A 25,741-nucleotide genomic window follows, 5' to 3' on the forward strand; every position below is an offset into this window, starting at 1 on the left:
AAATAGCATTATACGAAAGTGTATGCCTCAAAGAGATTAATATACTCATTGTCTGTGGCAAATGCTTCTTCACTGGGCAATCCTATCAAGAGGCTAAAGTAAAAATGATGAGAGCAAGAAAAAATTTACTACTTTTCTTTTTCTCTTCTGAAGTCTGGTCTGCAATTTATGCACTGGAAGCAAGTTTCAAAGTCTGTTGTTTAAAAATAGCTCCAAATAATTAAAAACATGCATTCTCTTATATATGGTAGTTTAATTAGATTTTTCAAAATTAGTTATTTAATACACTGAATTTTCATGTTCTCTCTAATATATTATTCAATTACTCTTGCCATTAGAAACAGCTTGAAACAATGATAAATCTTTTTGGAAATGACTTGTCTCAGGGCCCCAGCATTTATAGTTAGAGGCTGGAATGCTCGAATAGAGTGTGAAAGGAAATGCAGACTTTACCTCAGAGAAATAAAAGAGGGCTGACTCACAGAAGAGAATGTCAGCCAGGTAAACAGTTCCACTGGTCAGCACTTCAATCTGGTATTTACAGAAATGGTGACTTCGCAGAAACTCACTAAAGTGCCTGCACATAAACAAAAGGGAAAATTTGAGGGAACGACCAAGGAAAGAACTTAAGTGGGAAAAATACTCTTTCCACACTGTCCCTATTGCATCTTAAAGGCCTAGGTCAACACTACCTCACTTCCCCGATGGTGTCATTCCTGATTCCTTTACCTGTACGTAATCTCTGCCGCCTTTTTATGACTTTGTAGTTCTCCCCTGACACTTAACACACGCCACTTCATATTACAGTAACCAAAGAACATGCCTTATGTCTTTTATTAGGCTGTAGCTTCAAGGCAGGTACTATACCTAACCAAGTCTTACACAGAGCACTCTTTTGATAAATGTTAAGTAAAAGAATGAATACACAGATTTTTTTTGACAGCACACAGCAGTAATAAATCTAAAAAACCTCTGGAGGCATTTCAACAAATCTATGTGGATTTAGTTATATGGTATCCATTTAGCTTGAAGCCTGAACTAACAAATTAGGAGAGTCATCTGAAGACATGTATTATTTAAATAAATAAACCAATTCTAATAGTCATAATCACTACAAGCTTAATCACCCCCCAAATGATTTTAAAACTAAAAACAAATTCTTTTAACTTAGGAAATATTAACACTGAAAATGAAAATTAAGAGTTCACATAACTTATATTTAAAAGAAACTATTAACCAAGATAGAGTATGCTTGATATGATCTTGTAAATATTCAAAATACTTTAATCCTCAAAAATACTTTGTTTTTAAGCTGAGTGAAGCCCATTCCTAACAATGGACCCAAATTCCCTAGGATACATAATGTGAAAATACAAACTAACTTACTCTTGTTCCATTGCACTAAAGACTATGGACTGTGCCAAAACGAAACAGTTGGGATCTACCTGTCCATCTTCTCCACAAATCTTTGCTGTAAAAGAAGTAATAAATAATTAAATTTCCACTAAATTCAAACTATATACATTTGTGAGTCAAACTGGAAGTTAACAACAAAGGTATATAAACTAAAGGTTTTAAATAGAACTAAAAGAAAATACAGGCAACACTTGATCTTGAAGTAGAAAGTCTTTTGAAGTTCATATGCAAAAGTAGAAATCAAAACATTTAATGCAATTTAATTCCTATACACTGAAACACTCCAAAAACAAAATATAAAGGCAAACAGAAAAAAGATTTGTAGCATGCATCACAGCTAAAAGATTACTATGATTAAAACATCAAGAGCTCTCACAAACTAGTAAGAAATGTCCCAAAAGAAAAATGATCAGAGGACATGACAGACAATCCACAAAGGAACAAACATAAAATGACCAACGTGAAAAGATATCACATTCCTAGTAATCAAATAAAATGATCAGAATAAGGAGGCACTACACCTTTTATCTAGTAAATTGATACACTGCTTTTAACAATATGCATACTTGAGCAAGGGCACAGGAAAACTGACACTAGTGTTAGTGGGGCTATAAACACCTTTTTCTGAGGGCAATTTGGCAGTTTCTAGCATAGGTTTAAAAATGAACATACCTAGGCCAGGTGCAGTGGCTCACCCCTGTAATCCCAGTGCTTTGGGAGGCTGAGAATGGTGGTTCACGAGGTCAGGAGTTTGAGATCAGCCTAGCCAACATGGTGAAACCCTGTCTCTACTAAAAATACAAAAAATTAGCTGGGTGTGGTGGCAGGCACCTGTAATCCCAGCTACTTGGGAGGCTGAGGCAGGAGAATCACTTGAACCCAGGAGGTGGAGGTTGCAATGAGCCGAGTTTGTGCCACTGCTTTCCAGCCTGGGAAACAGAGCGAGACTCTGTCTCAAAACAAACAAACAAATAAACAAACAAAAAAATGAACACACTCTTTCAACAAGTAATTCTATTTCTAGAATTGTAACTTAAAAAGTTACGGATTTGTGAAGTTATCTGTAAAAAAGTTTATCAAAATGTTACTGGTGGAAATTTTAAAACATGAAATGTGCTAAAATAAGGAACTGACTAAATAAACTGCAGTACATCAATAAGCTGTTTAGCTAGTGGTTAAACATGGCTGGAAAAACCACATACTACGATGCTTAGTCTCACTCTGTGTTCAAGACTCAGTGGGGCCTTCATGAAACCCAGGGATCATACTAGTTTCCTGGTCTGTTTACACTCACTTTCTTAGACAATACAAAACCTGTGATATTGCAAAATATGTATTTTATTTTTACGTATTTTTTTCCTTTCCTTTTGAGACAGGGTCTCACTCTGTTGCCCAAGCTGGAGTCTGTGGCATGATCATGGCTCACTGCTACCTTGAACTCACGGGTGATCCTCAGCCTTCTGGGTGGCTGGACTACAGACAAGTGCTACCACACCTGGCCAATTTTTAAATTATTTTGTAAAGGGGGTCTCATTATGTTGACCAGGCTGGTTTTGATATCATGGCCTCAAATGATCCTCCTACCTCAGCCTCCCAAAGTGCTGGGATTACAGGCCTGAGCCTTTAGCTAGTTTCTTAGCATATAGCTCCTAAAATTCATGGAATCTGCGGATTCTTTTGTATGCTAATGATATAACTTGTGGCAGGTGGCCTCTAAAGAGCTTTAGGATGAGGGCTAATCACAAAGACCAAGGCAAATTACAGGGTTGGGACTTTCAGTTCAATTATCAATCATGCCTACATAATGAAGTCTCCAGAAAAAACCCAAAGACAGAATGGGGAGGGGTCTTCTGAATAGCTAAATCTGCAGAGGTTTCTGGAGGGTGTCATGATCTGGAGAGGGCATGGACACTCTGCCCCTTCCCATACCTTGCCCATGCATCTCTTCCATCTGCCTGTTCAATCTGTATCTTTTGTAATATCCTTTATAATAAATGGGTAAATTTAAGTAAAGCATTTTTCTGAGTTCTGACAGGTACTATAGCAAATTTATTGAACCCAAGGAAGGGACTGTGGGAACCCCACTTTACAGGTCAGTCAGAAGCACAGGCCACAACTTGTGCTCGAGACTGGCATCTGAAGAGGGAGCAATGTGGGACAGAGTCCTCAACCTGTGGGATCTAATGCTATCTTCAGTAGACAGTGTGAGAACTGAATTGACTTAGAGGACACCCAATTGGTGTTCACTGAAGAATCATCTGCAGAATTGGTAGGTGATGGGGAAAAAACCCCAGACAACTAGGGTCACAGAAGGGTTACGTTTTGTGAGAGCTCAGAAAAAGAAACTAAGGTTTTTTTTTAATTTTTTCTACAGTACATCTCCTTTATCAAATGTCCAACACCTCTTCTCCTATTCTATTGCTGAGGACTTTGCTTCCTGCTTCAGTGAGAAAACAGAAGCATCAGAAAAGTATTTCCATCATCTCCCACATCTTCCCACTCACCTGCGTCTCCACCCATGTTCTGCATTCTTTCCTAGGACTCTAGATAAACTGTCCTTGCCCCCATTTAAGCAATTTTCTACCTGAGCACTTGAATTCATTCTCTTTTGCCTCAAGACTTCTCTAACAACTGTCCCCTCTCCTGCATCAACTTCATCACTACTGCCTCATTCCTATCAGCTGTGTGGACTGCATGCAGTACATGTATACCTGCTTGCATGCTGTAACATACCTTATGTGCTTATCACACAACTCATCTTAAAAACAAAATTAAGAACCATTGTCCCTTTTTTTTGGAGACAGGATCTGGCTCTGCCACACAGGCTTTGCAGTGGCATGACCTTGGTTCACTGCAGCCTCGACCTCCTGGGACTCAAGCGATTCTACCACCTCATCCTTCCTAATAGCTGAGACAATAGGTGGGCTCCACCATGCCTGGCAAATTTTTGTATTATTATTATTATTATTTTTGTTAGAGATGGGGTTTCACCATGTTGCTCAGGCTGGTATCAAACTCCTGGGCTCAAGTGATCCACATGCCTGGCCTGCCAAAGTGCTGGGATTATAGGTGTGCACCACTGTGCCTGGGCCGCTGTGATTAACATCGCCTTCCAGCTCATCTTTGGAGCAACATGCCTCATAAGAGTCGTCAATACTTGCTGGTTCTGCTCCTCCTATTCTTACTACTATCCTATTAAGACTCCTCCAATTCAGTTTTGTATATAATGGCCCACTATAATTAAGATAACCAGTGCACAATGGGTTGCCGAATCCATTCAATTCCTAGTGTTCCTCTTACTTACCTCAGCGGTCATTTCCTCCCAGAAACATTTTTCTTACCTGGTGTCCTGAAGAAAACTACTTCTTGATACACCATTGTCGTAAGAGGGCCTAAGTCTCCTTTGCTAGTTCTTCCTCATCTGCCGGAACGTTAAGGCACGCCCCAGGACTCAGTCCTTAGACCTCATTCTCCCTCTGACACTCACTCCTATGGTAATGTTATCTAGCCTTGCAGCTAGATAATGTTTCCAGCTCTAAATCCATCTATATGCTAATGACTTCCAAATATGTGTCTCCAACCCGGACCTCCGTCATAAAATCCTAATGTAGGTGTCCAATTGCCTACTTGACATTCACCATTGGGATATCTAAATCAAACTCCTGATTTTCCTCATAAGCCATTACCCCCCCAGTCTTTCTCATCTTATAAATGATAACCCCATAATTCCAGGTATTCAGTGTTTTTAAAAATGGGGTCATATAGCCAGGTGTCATGGCTCATGCCTGTAATCCCAACACTTTGGGAGGCTGAGGCAGGTGGATCACGAGGTCAGGAGATCAAGAGACCAGCCTGGCCAACACGGTAAAACCCTATTTCTACTAAAATACACACAAAAAAAATTAGCTGGGCATGGTGGTACACGCCTATAGTCCCAGCTACTTGGGAGGCTGAGGCACAGGAATCGCTTGGACCTAGGAGGCAGAGGTTGCAGTGAGTCAAGATGGCACCAATGCACTCCAACCTGGGTGACAGAGAGAGACTCTGTCTCAAAAAGAAAAAAAACAAAACTGAGAGTCATGCTTTATTCCCTTTTCCCCCTCATACCACTTACTTCCAAACCATTAGCAAATTCTGTCAGCTGTACCTTCAAAGTGTTTTAAAATTCTACTACTTTAAAGATTTGTGAACGATGAAGGAGGTAATCAAAGTACAGATTTTGGATCACTCTAAATCCTCACATAAAGACAGTAATTACATAGCAATGCCAAAAACCTAAGGGTAACTTTTTTTTTTTTTGAGATAGACTCTGTCACCAGGTGGAGTGCAGTGGCATGATCTCAGCTCACTGTCAGCTCACTGTAACCTCTGCCTCCTCGGTTCAAGCAGTTCTCCTTGCCTCAGCCTCCAGAGTAGGTGGGACTACAGATGCTCACCACCACGCCCAGCTAATTTTTATATTTTAGTAGAGACGGGATTTCACTATGTTGGCCAGGATGGTCTCAATCTCATCACCTCAGGATCCATCCGCCTCGGCCTCCCAAAGTGCTGGGATCACAAGTGAGAGCCACCGTGCCTGGCCTAAGGGTAACATTTAAAACAAGACTACTGGCCAGGTGTGGTGGCTCACGCCTGTAATCCAAGCACTTTGGAGGCCAAGGCAGGCGGATGACCTGAGGTCGGGAGTTCAAGCCCAGCCTGGCCAACATGGTGAAACCCCGTCTTTAAAAATAAATAAATACATACATACATACATAATGGGGGGAAAAAAAAAGACTATGCAAGTTGGAACACAATAAGAGCTAAAGTGAAGGCTCCTTTGAACAAACTCACTTGAAGTACAGCAATTTTAAAATAGTCCAACTGTAAGAGACAAGAAATAATTTGGACAGGATTAAGAATGAGGCTCAAGGAGGAAAAATGATGTGCCTAAAGCCATATAAGTAATTAACATTCTAAAATATATACTGATAGACACTGGGATAGAGGTTTCATCAAATCCCTTGATTAAAAATGGTATCAATTTGATCCTTCAAAAGACTTCCTTTGATTCCTGAAATCCTTGCTCATGTAGGAAAAAAATGAAGAAAAAAAAAGAACAAAAGACTTATCCTTCATGGGATTACATCATTAATTTAAGTTTAAGTAAAGAGACTGCAGTGTGGTTTCATTTTTAAGTGTTTTATTTGACTCGAAACTCCTTCCTTTTCATCCCCACATCAGTCAGGTTATTAACTGGTACAGACTCCCCTCAACAAAATCACTAGCCAACCAATTTCTCAAATGGCAAAGTCTAATGAGTCAGAACATCCTTAGTTGTATTACTAGGAAAAGCTGGTCTAGGGAGGATGACAGCAGCAAATTCCCACATAAAAATAGACCAACAATAGAAAACCCCAATCTCATGATGATATCCGTCAGCAATACTCAGTGAAACAGTATCTCTAAAATACAAGCAGATAGGTATAAGTCACCACCAGCCACAGAACCTATGTTATAACTGTTACAGGTATCTGTCTGAAAGAAAGAAAAGGAAAATGGAGACAACATGAGATAGACCCCAGAATAACTAACTGGAAGGTATAATGGGCCAATTTAAGAACCACAGCTGAGACTACCAGGGCTCTTGCTGTCTCCAGCAATGAGTGAGTGCAAAGTACCCACAGTAAGGACTGAAGAAGCCCCACATCGGGACAGATCTGCTACAGGTGCAAGAACATGTTTTATTTAATAAATCACAAGTACTAATTTTTCTGAAGAATAAAAATACAAAATCATAGGACTTATGAGAATGTAATATTTATTGAATAAATATTCAATAAACACATTTATTTACTGAATATTCAATAAATAATATATATTCAATAAATGCATTTATGTATTGAGAATGTAGTATTTATTAATTTTATCTGTGAATATAAGTTCACCTAAGGTCTTCCTGATAAAACACAGTAAAAGCTTTCAAACTATTTTACTATAACCTATACAGAAATGTATTTGTTGATACATGCATACATGTATATATAATGGAAACATTGTTCTGAAATATTTGTCTTTACTACTCTGAGACACTTTGATTTGTTCTAATTTTTTTTTTGGCAGTGGCTGAGGGCATAAGAGAAGGCTGGTCCCTACCTACAGTATGAAAACACTGCCAACAACACAGCAGTTAAGGTATGTGAGGATCTAGTTTCAAATCCTGACTCTGCCATATATGAGCTGTTCCTTTGGACAAAGTACTTAACTTCCCTGTACTTACATTTTTTTCATCTATAGAATAATAACTGTATGTACCCCACAAAGTTCTTTAGAAGTTAAAATGAGTTTATCCACAGAAAGTGCTTGGAATACTGTCTGGGACACAATGAGTGTTCAATAAATGTGTGCTATTTATTGTTCTTGCTGTCATTGCTATTCAGGTCAAAGTCTAAGAATTTGAATCCAACATGTAAGAGAGTTTTTTTTAGCAAATTGCCTTTATTAAGAAGAATCAAGTTACATGAAACTGGGAGTGGACATGAGGCTGGCCTCCTCCTTGTACCTCCAGCTATGCCAAATGATGCTGTGCGTCTCACAATCTACTGGCAAAAAATGGTGGGTCACAGGCCACGTGATGGCTCCGGTTAATGCAGGTGGACATCTCGAGTGTCCCAGGGAGGGCAGGCCACTGAGGAGTGGGATGGAGAGGCCAGCATCAAGACACCTGTCTGGCCATCCAGTCGCCCACCTGCCATGAAGACTCTTGGGTTGCAGCCCTGATGCCTGGAGACTTTGGGACTGTCCTTTAGCCTCCTGGGCTTCCAACCCCAAAGTTTCCGTCCCGTCCACTTGGCGCACATAGCCACCTGCCGGGCCAGCTCTTCACTGGTGGCCAGGCTAGAACACCCACTACACTGCAGCCCACCCAGCCCAGGCGAAGACCCTGGCACCAACTGCAGCAGAGAAACTTTTAAAGTGAGTGATAATCCGATATAAAAAATACTCAGAAAACAAATTTGGAAGGGAACTATTAAATTCCATGTTAAGAAAAAATTATCTTAGTCAATAACCAAAATGGTCAGTTTTGTGAATTTTTTGCTGTTTTGTTGTTTTTGCCATAGCTTCAAGCACTGCTTACCTATGATGTCATTTCTCATTGCTTCTGTAATTGGTATTGGTTTAGCAGCATCTGGAGATATATATTTGGTAAAAGTATTCACTGCATCTTGTTCTATACCTGCAAGGGAAGAAGAGAATTTCAAAAATCAAAAAGCAACTTAGATGCCAGTCATGAACTATATTCATGAATAGCAGGGCTTAGATCACTGTGAATTCCTATTGCAAAATGAGCTTCCATCACAAATGTGCTTTTTCATTGTTTGGTTTGTGGAAGAAGAGAGTTATAGGGGGTGTTCAAAGCTATGGAAAATGAATATTGTCAAAAAACTATGCATGAATTTCAAAGTACTTTTACATCAAAATAAACTCATTTTAACCTGTTATAATATATCTGAACAGGATCTACTTTGGGGCACTAAGAAGTAGAAAACATTAGTTTGAAGAGAGCCCTTAATGGAGCAATATGAAGTCTGCTAAAATTGAAGTAAGAATAAACATCAAATTTATGGTGAAGCTTGGGTGAATGAATGATAAAATTATTGATGCCTTACCAAAAGTTTATGGGGATAAAGACCCAAAGAAATAAGCAGTTTACAAACAAACATCATGTTTTAAGAGGGATGAGACATATGAAGTCAGCAGCAGCACACCATCCACATCAATTTATGACTAAAGAAATGGATCTTGTTTGTGTCCTATTTGAAGTGGATCAACAATTAAGAGCAGAAATAGACACCACCACAGACATCTCTACTGGTTCAGTTTACACAATTCTGACTGAAAAATTTAAAGTTGAGCAAATTTCCACTGGATGGGTGCCAAAACCATTGCATCCAGATCAGCTACAGATAAGAGCAGAGCTTTCAATGGAAATTTTAAACAAGTGGGATCAAGATCCTGAAGCATCTCTTTGAAGAATTGTAACAGGAAATGAAACACAGCTCTACCACACAATCCCGAAGACAAAGCACAACCAAAGCAATGGCTACCAAGAGGTGGAAGAGGTCCAGTTATCAAAGCAAAAGTAGACTTGTCAAGAACAATGTCATGGCAACAGATTTTTAGGATGCTCAAGGTATTTTGCCTGTTGACTTTCTGGAGGGCCAAAGAATGATAAAATATGCTTGTTATGAGAGTGTTTTGAGAAAGGCAGCCAAAGCTTTAGAAAACCCGGAAAAGCTTCAGAGAATCCTCCTCCATCACAGCAAAGCTCCTGCTCATTCTGCTCACCGAACAAAATTTTGCGACAGTTTCAATGGGAAATCATTAGGCTTTATAGTTCTGATTTGTCTTCTGACCTCTTTTTTGTTTCCTAATCTTAAAAAATCTTTAGCCACTGCACTGTTAGCCTTCAAAAAAAGAAAAAAAATCTCTGGCTGGGTATGGTGGCTTATGCTGTAATCCCAGCACTTTCGGAGGCTGAGGCAGGCAGATTACATGAGGTCACGAGTTCAAGACCAGCCTGGCCAACATGGCAGAACCACATCTCTACTAAAAATATAAAAATCAGCCAGGTGTGGTGGCAGGCACCTGTAATCCCAGCTGCTGGGGAGGCTGAGGTAGGAGAATCACTCGAACCCAGGAGCTGGATGTTGCAGTGAGCCAAGCTTGTGCCACTGCACTCCAGCCTGGCAAACAGAGACTCAGTCTCCCCCTAAAAAATATCTTTATAGTGCACCCATTTTTCTTCAGCTAATAATGTAAAAGACTGCATTCATGAGGTCAGGTGTTCAAGACCATCCTGGCCAACATGGTAAAACCCCATCTCTACTAAAAATACAAAAATTAGCTGTTCGGGAAGCTGAGGCAGAAGAATTGCTTAAACTAGGGAGTCGGATATTGCACTGAGCTGAGATCACGCCACTGCACTCCAATCTGGCCACAGAGAGACTCTGTCTCAAAAAAAACAAACAAACAAACAAACAAACTACGCTAACATGGTTAAATTCCCAGGAGCCTCAGGCTATTAGAGATAAATGGTTAGTATCATTGCTTTTTAAAGTATCTTGAGGCTGGGGGTGGTGGCTTATGCCTGTAGTTTCAGCATTCTGGGAGACCAAGGAGGGTGGATCGCGAGGTCAGGAAATTGAGACCATCCTGGCTAACACAGAGAAATCCTGTCTTTACTAAAAATACAAAAAATTAGCCGGGCAAGGTAGCACGTGCCTGTAGTCCCAGCTACTCAGGAGGCTGAGGCAGGAGAATTCCTTGGATTCAGGAGGCAGAGGTTGCAGTGAGTCGAGATCACACCACTGCACTCCAGCCTGGGCGACAGAGCAAGACTCCATCTCAAAAAAAAAAAAAAAAAAAAAAAAAAGTACCTTGAACTTGATAGAGCTTACTTACATTGGGAAATAAAATGTATGTTTTAAATTTTTCTTTTAATTCCATCTTTTACAAACATTTTGAAGTCACCTTATATGTGAATTCTCTCCTCCCATTCCTCTTATAAACTAAAAAGCTCCTTAATAACAACTATTTATGTATATTCTGTCTCTTCTCCAAAGTCTCAACTTCAAGAATTTACATAGTAATGTAACAGTAAGAGCTCAAAAATTATTTATTCAAGACAAGCCTGGCCAGCATGGTAAAACCCTGTCTCTATTAAAAATACAAAAATTAGCCGGGCACAGTGGGACATGCTTGTAATCCCACCTAACTGGAAGGCTGAGGTGGGAGGATCACTTGAACCTGGGAGGCTGTGGTTGCAGTGAATTTTATCATTTGGCAACAAATACTGTCGGCCGTTTTCCTTGAAGTGACAAGCTCACTTAATTCATTTTCAAACAAATGTCTGCCAAATACCCAACTCTGAACAACCATGGTTTGTTGATCATCATTCTTTTGAGTAAAAATGGTATTCCAGGCCGGGCACAGTGACTAATGCCCGTAATCCCAGCACTTTGGGAGGCCAAGATGGGTGGATCACGAGGTCAGGAGTTCAAGACCAGCCTGACCAACATGGTGAAACCCCATCTCTACTAAAAATACAAAAATTAGCCAGGCGTGATGGTGTGCGCCTGTAATCCCAGCTACTCAGGAGGCTAAGGCAGGAGATTCGCTTGAACCAGGAAGGTGGAAGTTGCAGTGAGCCAATATGGCGCCACTATACTCTAGCCTGGTGGCAGAGCAAGACTGTCTCAAAAAAAAAAAAAAAAAAGAAAGGAAAAAAAAACCAACAAAAAGGTATTCCACCAAAAAAGGAGTTACTTGAACTAATAAACACAATCCATTGTACCCAGGCTCATCTTTGGGACAACTATTTTACTGCAGTATGCAGAAGTGCTTTATGTATAATTACTATGTCATCACGCACATTTAAAACCATATTAAAAAGTTTATATTAAATAATTATCTATTGCTCCAAGGACATTCGTAAGCAAAACTGGCATTTATTTTTACTAGGAATATGTGGCAGCAAAGAATACAGTGACTGTAAATATAATTTGATCCAATGCCAGCAAGCTTTTCTCATTGCTTTTGTACCATTGTTCCAAGTGTCAACACAGTGAAAAAAAAGACCCCCTTAGAATCATGATGAGAACAGTTCTGACCTCACAGATGCTCTTCAAATAGTCTCTGGGAACCACATTTCAAGAACTCCTGAGTTAGTGGAATATATTATTATCCCCATTTCTGTAGAAAAGAAAATGTATATTTTCGACTACTGATTATTATGTTTTATGTAAACCCCATAGCAACCACAAAAAAATATATATCTATAGAAGACGCATAAAAAGAAAAAGAAATCAAAGCGTATCACTACTAAAAAGTTAATGAAACACAAAGGGAGATAACAAGAGAGAAAAAGAGAAAAAAGAGCTATAAGAGAAAACAATTAAAATGGCAATGAATCTTACCCTATAAATAATTACTTTAAATGTAATTGGATAAAACTTCCGAATTAAAAGATACAGAGTGGCCAGGCATGGTAGCTCATGCCTAAGTTCTTTGGGAGGCCAAGGCAGGATGATCGAGTGGCCAGGAGTTTAAGACCAGCCTGGGCAACATGGTAAAATCCCATCTCTACCAAAAATAGAAAAATTAGCCAGTGTGGTGGCTCGTGCCTGTAGTCCCAGTTACTCAGGAGGTTGAGGTGGGAGGACTGATTGAGCCCAGGGTGGTCAAAGCAGGTGGCAGTGAACCAGAGCAAGATCCTGTGTCCAAAAAGAAAAGAAAAGAAAAGAAAAAACAATACAGTGACTGAAGGGATAAAAACAAGATACAAATATATGCTCTCTCTGGCTGGGCGCAGTGGCTCATGCCTGTAATCTCAGCACTTTGGGAGGCCAAGGCAGAGGTGAAGAGTTCGAGACCAGCCTGGCAACATGGTGAAACACCATTTCTACTAAAAACACAAAAATTAGCCATGCATGTTGGCAGTCACCTGTAATCCCAGCAACTTGGGAGGCTGAGGGATGAGAATCACTTGAGAATTGTTTGAACTCAGAAGGTGGATGCTGGAGTGAACAGAGATCATGCTACTGCACTCCAGCCCAGGCGACAGAGCTAAACTCCATCTCAAAAAAACAAAATAAAAAAAATGCATACATGTTATCTCCAAGGGATTAAATCCTTTAGATTTAAGGATACGCACAAGGTGAAAGTAAAGGGATGAAAAAAAAAACCATGTAAATGGTAATCAAAACACAGCCATACATACATCAAACAAAACTCAAAAAGTAACAAAGAAGGATGTTATAAAATGATAAAAGAGTCAATCCACCAAGAAGATATAAAAGTAAAAATACATATGCACCCAACATCAGAGCACCTAAATTTATAAAGCAAGCATTAACAGAACTGAAAAAATAGATGGGAATACAATAGTAGTAGGAAACTTTTCTATCTCACTTTCATTTTTTTGTTTTTGTTTTTGAGACGGAGTCACCCAGGTTGGAGTGCAGTGGCTTGATCTCGGCTCACTGCAACCTCCGCCTCCTGGGTTCAAGCAATTCTCCTGCCTCAGCCTCCTGAGTATCTGGGATTATAGGTATGGGCCACAGGGCCCAGCTAATTTTAGTAGAGACAGGGTTTCACCATGTTGGTCAGGCTGGTCTCAAACTCCTGACCTTGTGATCTGCCTGCCTCGGCCTCCCAGAGCGCTGGGATTACAGGCATGAGCCACCGTGCCCAGCCTCTACCTCACTTTCAATAATGAACAGAACAACCAGATAGAAAATCAGTAAGAAAACAGAGGACTTGAAGAACAAGTAGACCTAATAGTCACATACAGAACATTTTACCTAACAGCAGCAGAATATACCATCTTCTACAGCATACCAGAATATGTTTCAGGATGGATCACAAAACACAAAACAAGTATTAGGTCCTAAAACAAGTATTAAGAAATTTAGGAGACTGAAATCACAGCAGAAGGAAAACCAGAAAATTTAAAATTATGTGGAAATTAAACACTCCCTTGAACACCAATGGGTCAAAGAACAAATCAAAAGAGAAATTAGAAAATATCTTGAGACAAAGGAAAATACAACATACCAAAACTTATGGAATACAGCAAAAGCAGCAGTAAGAAGAAAGCATATGACAATAAACACCTACAATAAGGAAGAAAGATCTCAAGTAAACAACCTAACTTTAAACCTCAGGGAATCACAACAACAAAGTGAGCCTTAAATTAGTGAAAGGAAGGAAAAAATAAAGATTATAGCAGACATAAACAAAAAAAAGGAACAGAAGATAGAAAAAAAAATCAGTAAAACTGAGTTTTTAAAATATCAACAAAATTGACAAACCTTTAGCTAGATTACAAAAAAAGAGGATTCAAATAAAATCAGAAATGAAAAAGGAGACAGTGCAACTAATACCACAGAAATAAAAAGGATCATAAGAGACTACTATGAACAATTATATACTAACAAGTTAGATAACCTATAAGAAATGATTAAATTACTAGAAACATAAAATCTAGCAAGGCTGAATTATGAATAGAAGACCTAGCAAGGCACGGTGGCTCATACCTGCAATCACAACACTTGGGGAGGCCAAGGCAGGCAGATCACTTGAGGTCAGGAGTTTGAGACCAACGTAGTGAAACACTGTCTACTAAAAATACAAAAATTAGCAGGGCACGGTGTCACACACCTATCGTCTCAGTTACTCAGGAGGCTGAGGTACAAGAATCGTTTGAGCCTGGGAGGTAGAGGTTGCAGTGAGCCAAGATCGTACCACTGCACTCCAGCCAGAGCAAGAGAGAGAGACTCCATCTCAACAACAACTACAACAACAACAACATCTAAACAGATTTAAACAGCAAAGCTCATGACCAGATGACTTAACTAGTAAATTCTACCAAACACTTAAAGAACAATTAATGCCAATACTTCCCCAAATCTTCCAAAAAGTGTAAGAGGAAGAAACACTTCCAAATTCATTTTATAAGGTCAGAATTACCCTCATATCATAGCCAGACAACAAAAAACTACAGGCCAATATCCCTGATATAGAGATGCAAAAAACCTTATCAAAATACCAGTAAATCGAGTTCAACAACACATTAAAAGGCTTATACGCCAAGACCACAGTAGGATTTATTCCTAGCATGCCAGAATGGTTCAACATACAAAAATTGTTTAATGTGACACATCAAATTGACAGAAAGAGAAATAAAAATCACATGACCATCTTACTGGATGCACACAAAGTATCTGACAAAACTCAACAGCCTTTCATAATAGAAACTCTCAACAAACTAGGAATAGAGGGAAATTGTCCATAACTAACATATTCAATGGTGAAAAGCTGAAAGCTTTTCCTCTAAGATCAAGAACAAGGAAAGGATGTTCACTCTCACTGCTTCTATTATCATAGTCTTGGAACACTAGCCAGGGCAATTAGGCAATTCTTTTGAAAAGGCTTCCAAATTGGGAAGAAAGAAGTGAAAAAAAAAACCTCTCTCTTCACAGAGGTGATTATTTTATGTAAAAAACCACAGAGACACTACAAAACAAAATCTGTTAGAACTAATTTAGTTCAGTGGTATCATATGAAATCAACACAGAGAAATCAGTTCCACTTATATATACTAACAATGAGCTAAGGGAAATTATGAAAACCCATTGACAACAGTATCAAAAAGAATAAAACACAAAGTATGGTGGCTCACGCCTGTAATCCTAACACTTTGGGAGGCTAAGGCAGGAGGATCGCTTGTGTCCAGGAGTTCAGGACCAGCCTGGACAACATGGTGAAATCCTATCTCCACAAAAAATACAAAAATTAGCTGGGTGTTGTGTTGTGTGCCTGTAGTCCCAGCTACTTTGGAAACTGAGGTGGGAGGATCAACTGAGCCCAGGGAGGTGAAGGCTGCAGTGAGCTGAGATCACGCCATTACACTCTAGCCTGGAGTGAGACTCCAGAGTGAGAACCTGTCTCAAAATAAATAAAATAAAATACTTGGGAATAAACTTAACGAAGGAGGTAAAAGGCCTATATACCAAAAACTAAAAAATATTGATGAAAGAAATTTTGAAAGACAGAAAAAACTGGAAAGACATCTGTGTTCATAAATTGGAAGACAATATTTTGTAAATATCCATTCTATCCAAAGTGATCTATACAATCCCTATCAAAATCCCAGTGGCAATTTTTACACAAATCATCCAAACAATCCTAAAATTCATATGAAACCACAAAGGACCCCAAATAGCCAAAACAATCTTGGAAAATAACAACAAAGCTGAAGGCATTACATATCCTGATTTCAAAATATATCACAAAGCTGTAGTAATTAAAACAGTCTGGTACTGAAATGGAAACAGACAAATAGCCAGGTGCAGCTCACACCTGGAATCCCAGTACTTTGGGAGGATGAGGCGAGTGGATCACCTGAGGTGAGGAGTTCAAGACCAGCCTGGCCAACATAGTGAAACCCCATCTCTACTAAAAATACAAAAATTAGCAGGGTGTAGTGGCAGATACCTGTAATCCCAGCTACTCAGGAGGCTGAGGCATGAAGATTGCTTGAACCTGGGAGGTGGAGATTGCAGTGAGCCAAGATTGCACCACTGCACTCCAGCCTGGCTGATGAGCAAGACGGTCTCAAAAAAAAAAAAAAAAAAGACAAATAGATCAATGACCTAGAATACAGAGTCTGTAAATAAACCTATACATATACAGTTAACTGTTCTTCAATAAGAGCATAAAGAATACACAATGGGAAAAGGACAGCATCTTCAACCAATGGTGCTGGGAAATCTGAAAATCCACATGCAAAAAGAATGAAACTGGACCTTTACTTTACACCAGACACAAAAATTAACTCAACATAGATTAAAGAGTTAAACAAAAATAAGATCTGAAACTATAAAAATCCTAGAAAAAAACATAGGGGAAAAATTCATAACTATGACCTTAGCAACAATTTCTTGAACATGACATTAAAAGTACAAATAGATAGGTAGAATATCAAAGTAAGAATCAACAGAACAAAAAGGTAATCTGCAGAATGGGAGAAAATATCTGAAAACCACATATTAAGAAGCGATTAATATCCAAAATATTAATAATCAAATAATCTGATTAATAAACAAATAATCTAATTAATAATAATCTGATTAAAAAATAGCTAAAGGACTTGAGTAGACATTCTGCAAAGAAGACATACAAATGTCTCCTTTTGAAAAGATATGTATGAAAAGATGCTCAACATTAGGAATTATGGGAGAAAAGCAAATCAAAACTACAACATGGCATCATTTGACACTTGTTGGGATGTCCATTATCAAAAAAACAAAAGATAACAAGTATTGGCGAGGATGTGGAGAAACTGGAACCCTTTGTACACTGTTGGTGGAAATCTAAAATGGTGCCATTGCAATGGAAAACAGTATAGAAGTTCCACAAAAAAATTAAAAATACAACCACCATATGATCCAGCAATCCTATTTCTGGGCATTTATACAAGAAGAATTGAAATCAGGATTTTGGAGAGATATTTTCACTTCCATATTTATAGCTGCATCATTCACAACAGCTAACTTACAGAAGCAGTCTAAATGTCCATTGATGCATGAATGGATACATAAAATATGACATACGCATACAATGGAATAACATTGAGTCACAAAAAAAGAGGGAAATCCTGCCACATGGAACAACATGGATGAATCTTGAGGACATTATAGTAAGTCAAATAAGCTGGTGATAGCACAAATACTGCATGACTCCACTTTATGAAGTACTTAAAATAGTAACTCACAGTAACAGAAAACATAATGGTGGTTGCCAGCAGACGGGGGAAATGTAACGTTGCTATCAACAGGTATAAAGTTTCAGTTACGCAAGGTAAGTTCTGGAGGTATGCTGCACAACACAGTGCTTCTAGTTAACAGTAGTGTACAATTAAAAATATATATATTTTTTTCTTTGAGACACTCTCCCTCTGTTGCCTAGCCTGGAATGCAGTGGCATGACCTCGGCTCACTACAACTTCCGCCTCTCGGGTTCAAGCAATGTTCCTGCCCTAGCCTCCCGAGTAGTGGGACAACACGTGCATGCTAATTTTTATATTTTTAGTAGAGATGGGGTTTCATCATGTTGGCCAGGCCAGCCTCAAACTCCTAGCCTCATGTGATCTGCCTGCCTTGGCCTCCCAAAGTGCTGGGATTACAGGAGTGAGCCATCACACCCAGCCACAAATATTTATTATATGGCTATAATGAGCAAATTACTAAGCAAAAAATGTCTGTCCAAAAGCTTTAAAAGCATAACCTGGTTGTTTGTAAATGACTGCTTTTCTATTAATCAAAAACACCTGTCAATCCCAGATGCATACAGTAAGAATTTGTCTAGGTGTTAATGCATATTTATTTTCTGGGGATTAAAACCATGGGAAGAAGTATTAATACTCTTAAATAAAGCATTAACTATACTGTAGAAACAGAACAGGTCATACCCTTCTTTCAGATACAGAAAGTTTTCATTTGTTTACTTTAAGAATAAAAAGACACTAAAACATTTAAAAATATTTTAATAAATAATACGTTTTAAGAATAAATTCAGACTGGGCGTGGTGGCTCACGCCTGTAATCCAAGCACTTTGGAGGCCAAAGCAGGTGGATCACCTGAGGTTGGGAGTTCGAGACCAGCCTGAACACCATGGTGAAACCCCGCCTTTATAAAAAAAAAAAAAAGAATAAATTCAGTAACTACTAGACTAAAATAAATGCTTTAGTCCAATTCCTACAATACTTTTTAGAGAAACAGCTTAAAACAACCTGTTTAAAAAAAAAAAGTTCCTTTTAGGAAACTGTAAGGTCAGATAAGTAAAATAGATTTATTTTATTTTATTTTATGAGACAGAATCTTGCTGTGACCCAGACCGGAGTGCAGTAGCATGATCTCAGCTCACTGCAACCATTATCGCCCAGGTTCAAGTGATTCTCCTGCCTTAGCCTCCAGAGTAGCTGGAGTTACAGGCATGCACAACATGCCCAGCTAATTTTGTTGTATTTTTAGTAGAGACCAGGTTTCGCCATGTTGGCCAGGCTGCTCTGGAACTCCTGACCTCAAGTGATTCACCTGCCTCGGCCTCCCAAAGTGCCGGGGATTATAGGCGTCAGCCATTCGCCCGGCCCATAATGGATGTATTTTAGATCACCGATTTGTCAAGAAGTGCTAAGATCGTTTCAGGGGATGTGAAGTAACAGATTTAAGTATAAATCTGTTAGAACAATTAAAGTATTAAAGGTCAAAGTTTAAATAACCAAATAAATTATTCAGACTATAAATTCCTGCAATTGACAAAAAGTTTCCTGAATGCTCAGCTTGTGACTATTGCATCTATTACTGTACTGTTGGTGTTCTGGCATATAAAAAGTGCTTAACAAATATTTGCTAAGAGAATGAACTTCCCACAAAGACCTGTTGAAAAAATGAATTTACCACATATATCACCACATGTTTTCTGTTATCTTAAATTGTTAGCTATATCTTTATGAAAAATTTCGAGGTCAGGAGTTCTCCTTAGGCAGAGTGAAGATGTCTGAAGATAAAGACAGCTTAAAGCAGAGAAGATAAGCAATGGAAGTGGGGCTCCACCTCAAGGCACGACGGGCAGGCCTATTCCTAAAAGCCCATCAGGCAGTCAGGCATGGGGCTCTGAAGGAGTATGTATTCTAGGCAAAATGCAAAATTAGCAATTTTATCAAAGTCAGTTCAGAAGAAATTATTTTGTTAACTTCCACCTCTCTACATAAAGCAAGATCCTAAAATCAAACTTAGTATTTATTTAAATGCCAAGTACAAAGCATCACTGTACCCTAAAGAATTTAGTCAAAAGAAATCATACACCACTTGAGAGTTCTTTGTGTTGATCTTAAGTTACAAAAGTAGTAAGCCATTATAAATCTCTTCACTGGTAAAAGGAGTAACAAGGACATATTCAGGGAACTCTAGGCCACACAAGAGTAGTGATATATGCAAATATGAAAAGGTTTATTTAAGAAAGAAATTATCCATTCTTTATGAAAAATGGGAGCTAGAACCACCAGAGGAAAAGACAGTAAGAATTTCTAGGCTCCAGACAAGTTTTATATATAAATATAAGAGGTGTTAATATAAAGTTACCTTTTGGAGCGGGTGCAGTAGCTCAAGCCTGTAATCCCAGCACTTTGGGAGGCCGAGGTGGGCGGATCACGAGGTCAGGAGATAGAGACCATCCTGACCAACATGGTGAAACCCCGTCTCTACTGAAAATACAAAAAAAAATTAGCCGGGCATGGTGGCGTGCGCCTGTAGTCCCAGCTACTTGGGAGGCTGAGGCAGGAGAATTGCTTGAACCCAGGAGGTGGAGGTTGCAGTGAGCCGAGATTGTGCTACTGCATTCCAGCCTGGCACCTGGTGACAGAGTGAGACTCTGTCTCAATCAATCAATCAATCAATCAATAAAAAGCTACCTTCTGGAGTTCAAGAGGTTTTAATACAATGAAAGTATTAGTAATTATGACAGAAACCACCACAGGTGGGTGTTAAAGCATTATCCTCCTAATGTGCTTGCTATTTAAAGGGAAAACAGTAAACTAATATAGAAAACATCACCCTTTGATTTGATTTGAAATCCTTATAAGCAGGTCAAGATGAAATAAGTACCCTATTCTGCCTCTCTCATGGAATGCAACTAAAAACAATGGGCAGATGCATCCAAGGACTTGGAAGCAGGTGGACTGAGAAAAGTAACCAGAACTCACAGTACCTCCAACTCCTGACAAGTTTGTCCAGCACCTCCTGGCCTGGACTCAAAAACTAAAACTGCACACTAGATGCACAAAGAAAAATTTCCAAAAGAGGCCCTCTATTTCTGGTTGGAGGAACAGGAAAGGGGGCTCTCAGAGATCAAAGAGAGTGGAGGAAATCCCCTGGGTTGTTTTGTTTCATTCTCTCCCTCTTGGGATCCCAGGCAGTATCAGAGCAGCAACAGGGTCAATGACAGCAGCTCCAAGAATCCTATTTTCTGACAAGAGAAACTGCAGTCCTAAGAGGAAGAAGAGAGTCTTGGCCACAGAGGCTGACATAGCTGCAGGAAGCATGCTGAAGTACAGGGAAACTAAAGCCCTGACTTTCTAGCCAGACAACAGGAAAGGGATAGAGGGAGGTTCTTAGGAGCCAGAAAGTGTCAGGCACATCACAGAAAAGAAGGAGTTCATGAAAACGTAGAGTTTTATGTATACTCCTGGGGCCACCCGTGAGCTGGGAGTGCATGGCCCTGCTTCTAAGAGTGTACAAAGGCTTTGGGACCTGGCCAGTGGTCAGGTCCCAGAGTGGACACAAAAAGGCACGTAAGCAGGTAAGAAACAAAACTGAACTGATGCTGGAATCACAGCCTACAGAATGCTGGTTGGAATTTGTGGCCTGAACCTAAATCGGTCAACTGCTTGTTAAATCAAAAACTTCAACATTTTCCACAGGACCTAAACAAGATTCAGAATCATATAATGTTAAGTCAGACTGTCCAGGATACAATTCAAAATTAACTTTCATACAAAGAAACAGAAAATCCCACAAGAGAAAAGATAAGAGAGGACACATACGTTGGGATTATAAAACAAAAAATAAGTAGCTACTAAAACCATGCTCTATTAAGGTCACTTTTGAAACAAATGATAAGAGTTTCAGGAGGAAAATAAAAGACTATACACAAAAAAAAAAGAAAATTTTATAACTAAAAAAAAAAATCAAATTTAAAATGCACTATAAAGACTCAATAAAAGAATGGAAATGACAGGGGAAAGAACCAGTGAATATGAAGACAGATGAATAGAAATTTTTGAAGCTGAAAAACAGGTTAAAAAGAATTTTAAAAAGTAAATAAAGCCTCAGGAACCTGCCAAACAATAGCAAAATTAACATTTGGGTTACTAAAATCCTAAAAGGAAAACAGTAAAGTACAGTGTCAAAAAAATATTTAAAGACTCAAATGGCTGAAAACCCCCCAAATTTGGCAAAATACAAACTTACAGAAACAAGAAGTTCAGTGAATCTCAAACAAGAAGAAACTAAAAAAAAACCCATGTGCAGACACCATAACCAAATTGCTGCTTTGGAAACACTTTCAAAGCAGCAAAAGAAAATCATGGTGCTATATACAAAGTAATAATGATTCCAAGACAGCACATTAATCACCAGAAATTATGTGGGCCAGAAGGCAGTGAAACACTTGTGAAGTGGTAAAACAAAGTAACTATGAATCCAGAATTCTCTGTAAGTGAAAATCACTTTAAGCGCGGTGGCTCAAGCCTGTAATCCCAGCACTTTGGGAGGCCGAGGCGGGTGGATCACGAGGTCAAGAGATCGAGACCATCCTGGTCAACATGGTGAAACCCTGTCTCTACTAAAAATATAAAAAATTAGCTGGGCATGGTGGTGCGTGCCTGTAATCCCAGCTACTCAGGAGGCTGAGGCAGAATTGCCTGAACCCAGGAGGCAGAGGTTGCGGTGAGCCAAGGTCGCGCCATTGCACTCCAGCCTGGGTAACAAGAGCGAAACTCCGTCTCAAAAAAAAAAAAAAAAAAAAAAAATGAAAGTAAAAGAAATTCTAAGATGAAGTTTAACTGAGAGAAGTGACAACAGACCTTCTCTAAAAACATGCTAAAGAAAATTCCTGAGACACAAATAAACTGATCAAAGAAAAATAACTGAATTTCAGCAGTGAAGGAACCAGCAAATTTATAGCAAGACTGGGTAAAATATTCTTTTTCTCCCCTCAAGTTCTTTAAATTATGTACAACAGCTAAAAGCAAAAATTATAACACTGTCTGATGGGGTTTTCAATATTATGTAGATGACAATTACAACACATAAGTGGGAAGGTAAAAGAAGCTATATGGTGTTAAGATTTTTGTTTTGTTTTTTTTTAAAATTTTTATTATTAAATCTTTATTATATTTCTTTTCTCTCTCTTTTAACCTCTTCCCTAGCTCTATTTTTATGGTGGTTAAGCTTTCTACATTCCACTTGAAGTTATAAAATATTAAATATGAGTATACCGTGAAAAGTACGTATCCTGTAATTCCTAAAGAAGCCACTAGAAAGCCTACATAAAGTTATAATCAAGAACTCGATATATAAATTCTAGAAAGAGGCCAGGCATGATGGCTCATGCCTGTAATCCCAGCACTGTGGGAGGCCAAGGCAGGCGAATCATCTGAGGTCAGGAGTTCTAGACCAGCCTGGCCAACATGGTGAAACCCTGTCTCCACTAAAAATACAAAAAAATTAGCAGGGACACGCCTGCAGTCCCAGCTACTTGGGAGCAGAGGCAGGAGAATCACTCAAAAAAAAAAAATAATAATTAAAATTGATAAATTCTAGAAAAAAAAAAAATCAAACAATCCAAAACAAAGCAGAAAATGGGAAATCAAGGAGGGGTAAACAGAGAAACTAAACATAAAACGTTTAATAACTGGTAACCTAAATCCAAAGATATTAATATTTTATGTGAAATAAATATAATTAAATACCAATATTTACACATTATAAACAAATACTTCCAGTGCAACAGTTATATTTAATGTAAAAAATTATGCTAAAATGTATACTGAAATAATTCAATTTACCAACAAAAACCCCAGATTGTGAGAAAAGATAAAAATAACATGACTCAGCTGGGCGCGGTGAGTCATGCCGTTAATCCCAGCACTTTGGAAGGCTGAGGCGACAGATCACTTGAGCTCAGGAGTTCGAGACTAGACTGACTAAAATGATGGAAAGCTCATTTCTACTAAAAATACAAAAAATTAGCCAGGCATGGTGGGGCATGCCTGTAATCCCAGCTACTTAGGAGGCTGAGACAGGGGAATAGCTTGAACCCAGGAGGCAGAGGTTGAAGTGAGCTGAGATCACGCCATTGCACTCCAGCTTGGGCAACAAAAGCAAAACTCCGTCTTGAAAAAAATAAACAAAATAACATAACCCAACTATAAGCTGCCTATAAGAAACCCCCTTTAAATGAAATTATAAAGGTAGGTTAAAGGCAAAAAAAAAACCTAGAAAAAGATATGCCATGCAAGCACTAATCAAATGAAAGCTGGAGTGTCTACATAAATTGGACAACAGATATTCCGGATCTCAGAACAAGAAAAATTACCATAAAGAGGGAATTACATAACGATAAAACAGGTAATTCACCCAGAAGATATGTTTCTAAATTGCACACACCTAACAACAGAGCCTCAAAATACATGAAGCAAAACCAGATAGAGCTGAAAGTAAAATTGGAAAAACAATTATAGTTAGAAAATTCAACACTATTCTCTGAGTAAAAAAGTAATATAATTGCATACAGAATATCAGCAATAAGGAAAAACTGAACACCATCATCAACCAACTGAATCAACTTAAAATTTATAGAAAACTGCCTGAAAAGAGAATGCACATTCTTTACACTAAGATTACAAAATTCATAAATGGGCCAGGCTCATGCCTGTAATCCCAGCACTTTGGGAGGCTGAAGTGCGTGGATTGCCTGAGGTCAGGAGTTCGAGACAGTCTGGCCTACATGGTGAATCCCCATCTCTACTAAAAATACAAAAAAATTAGTGGGGCATGGTGGCGTGTGCCTGTAATCCCAGCTACTGGGGAGGCTGAGGCAGGGGAATTGGTTTGGTTGAACCATGGAGGTGGAGGTTGCAGTGAGCCAAGATTGTGCCACTACAGTCCAACACTCCAGCCTGGGTGACACAGCAAGACTCTGTCTGAAAAAAAAATAAAGAAAAATTAATAAATGAAATCATTCAAAATATATTATCTGACCATAATGTAATTAAATGAGAAATAAACTGAACAAAAAGAAAAAACTGGAAGTTTCCAATCACTTGCAAACTAAACAACATATCCGTGAGTAAAAGAATAAGACTCAAGGGAAATTAGAACATTTCATTTGTGCTCAGTTCAAAATATCAGAATTTGTGGGGTGCAGCTAAAGCAGTGGTTAGAAAAAAATTTACAGTATTAAATGCTTATCTTAGAAAAGAATGGTCTCAAACCAGCAATCTAAGTTTCTACTTTAAGCAACTTGGGGAAAAAAAGGGTAAAATAAACCCAAAGAAAGCAGGAGAAAATAAATAATAAAGAGCAGAAAATCAATGAAATTGAAAACAAAAACAACAGAAATATCAAACCAAAAGCTAGTTCTTTGAAAAGACTAATAAACTCCTATACAATCTGACAAAGAAAAACAACACACAATTGCAAATACCAGGAATAAAAGAGGGATACCACTACAAACCCAAAATGCCACAAATAATTACATGCCCATAATTCAACAATTCAGTAAAATTAACTGCTCAAAAGCCAGAAACTACAGTTAAAATACACTCGAGAAGAAACAGATTACTTGAATAGTCCTATATCTATTAAAGAATCAAAATTCATAGTTTAAAATATTCTGAAAAAGAAAACCCCAGGCCCCAGTCAGACATGGTGACTCACATCTATAATCATAACACTTTGGGAGGCCAAAGCAGGTGAATCACTTGAGGTCACAAGTCCGAGACGACCCTGGCCAACATGGTAAAACCCTGTCTCTGATAAAAATTCAAAAATTACTCAGGCATGGTGGCACATACTTCTAATCCCAGTTACTTGGGAGGCTGAGGCAGGAGGATGGCGTGAACCTGGGAAGAAGAGGTTGCAGTAAGCCAAGATTGCACGGATGCACTCCAGCCTGGGTGACAGAGTGAGACTCCGTCTCACACACGAGAAGGAAAAC

General features: G+C 38.8%; 1 protein-coding gene across 4 annotated transcripts in view; it reads right to left on the minus strand.

Moving 5' to 3' along the window:
- The window catches only part of AKAP10 (A-kinase anchoring protein 10), a 92,589-nt gene that overhangs the window by 44,529 nt on the left and 22,319 nt on the right, over positions 1–25,741 (minus strand). For 3 of the 4 annotated variants that reach the window (XM_002748063.5, XM_078373189.1, XM_008996761.5), the window contains 3 exons: positions 8,534–8,632; positions 1,387–1,471; positions 454–577 (listed from right to left, as the gene is read on the minus strand). In XM_002748063.5, coding sequence (XP_002748109.3) covers positions 454–577; positions 1,387–1,471; positions 8,534–8,632 — 308 coding nt within the window. The remainder of the gene's footprint in view (positions 1–453; positions 578–1,386; positions 1,472–8,533; positions 8,633–25,741) is intronic. The other variant, XM_078373188.1, reaches the window with a different exon arrangement.

The sequence above is a fragment of the Callithrix jacchus genome, chromosome 5 (genome assembly GCF_049354715.1).
Source record: "Callithrix jacchus isolate 240 chromosome 5, calJac240_pri, whole genome shotgun sequence".
Lineage (NCBI taxonomy): Eukaryota > Metazoa > Chordata > Mammalia > Primates > Cebidae > Callithrix > Callithrix jacchus.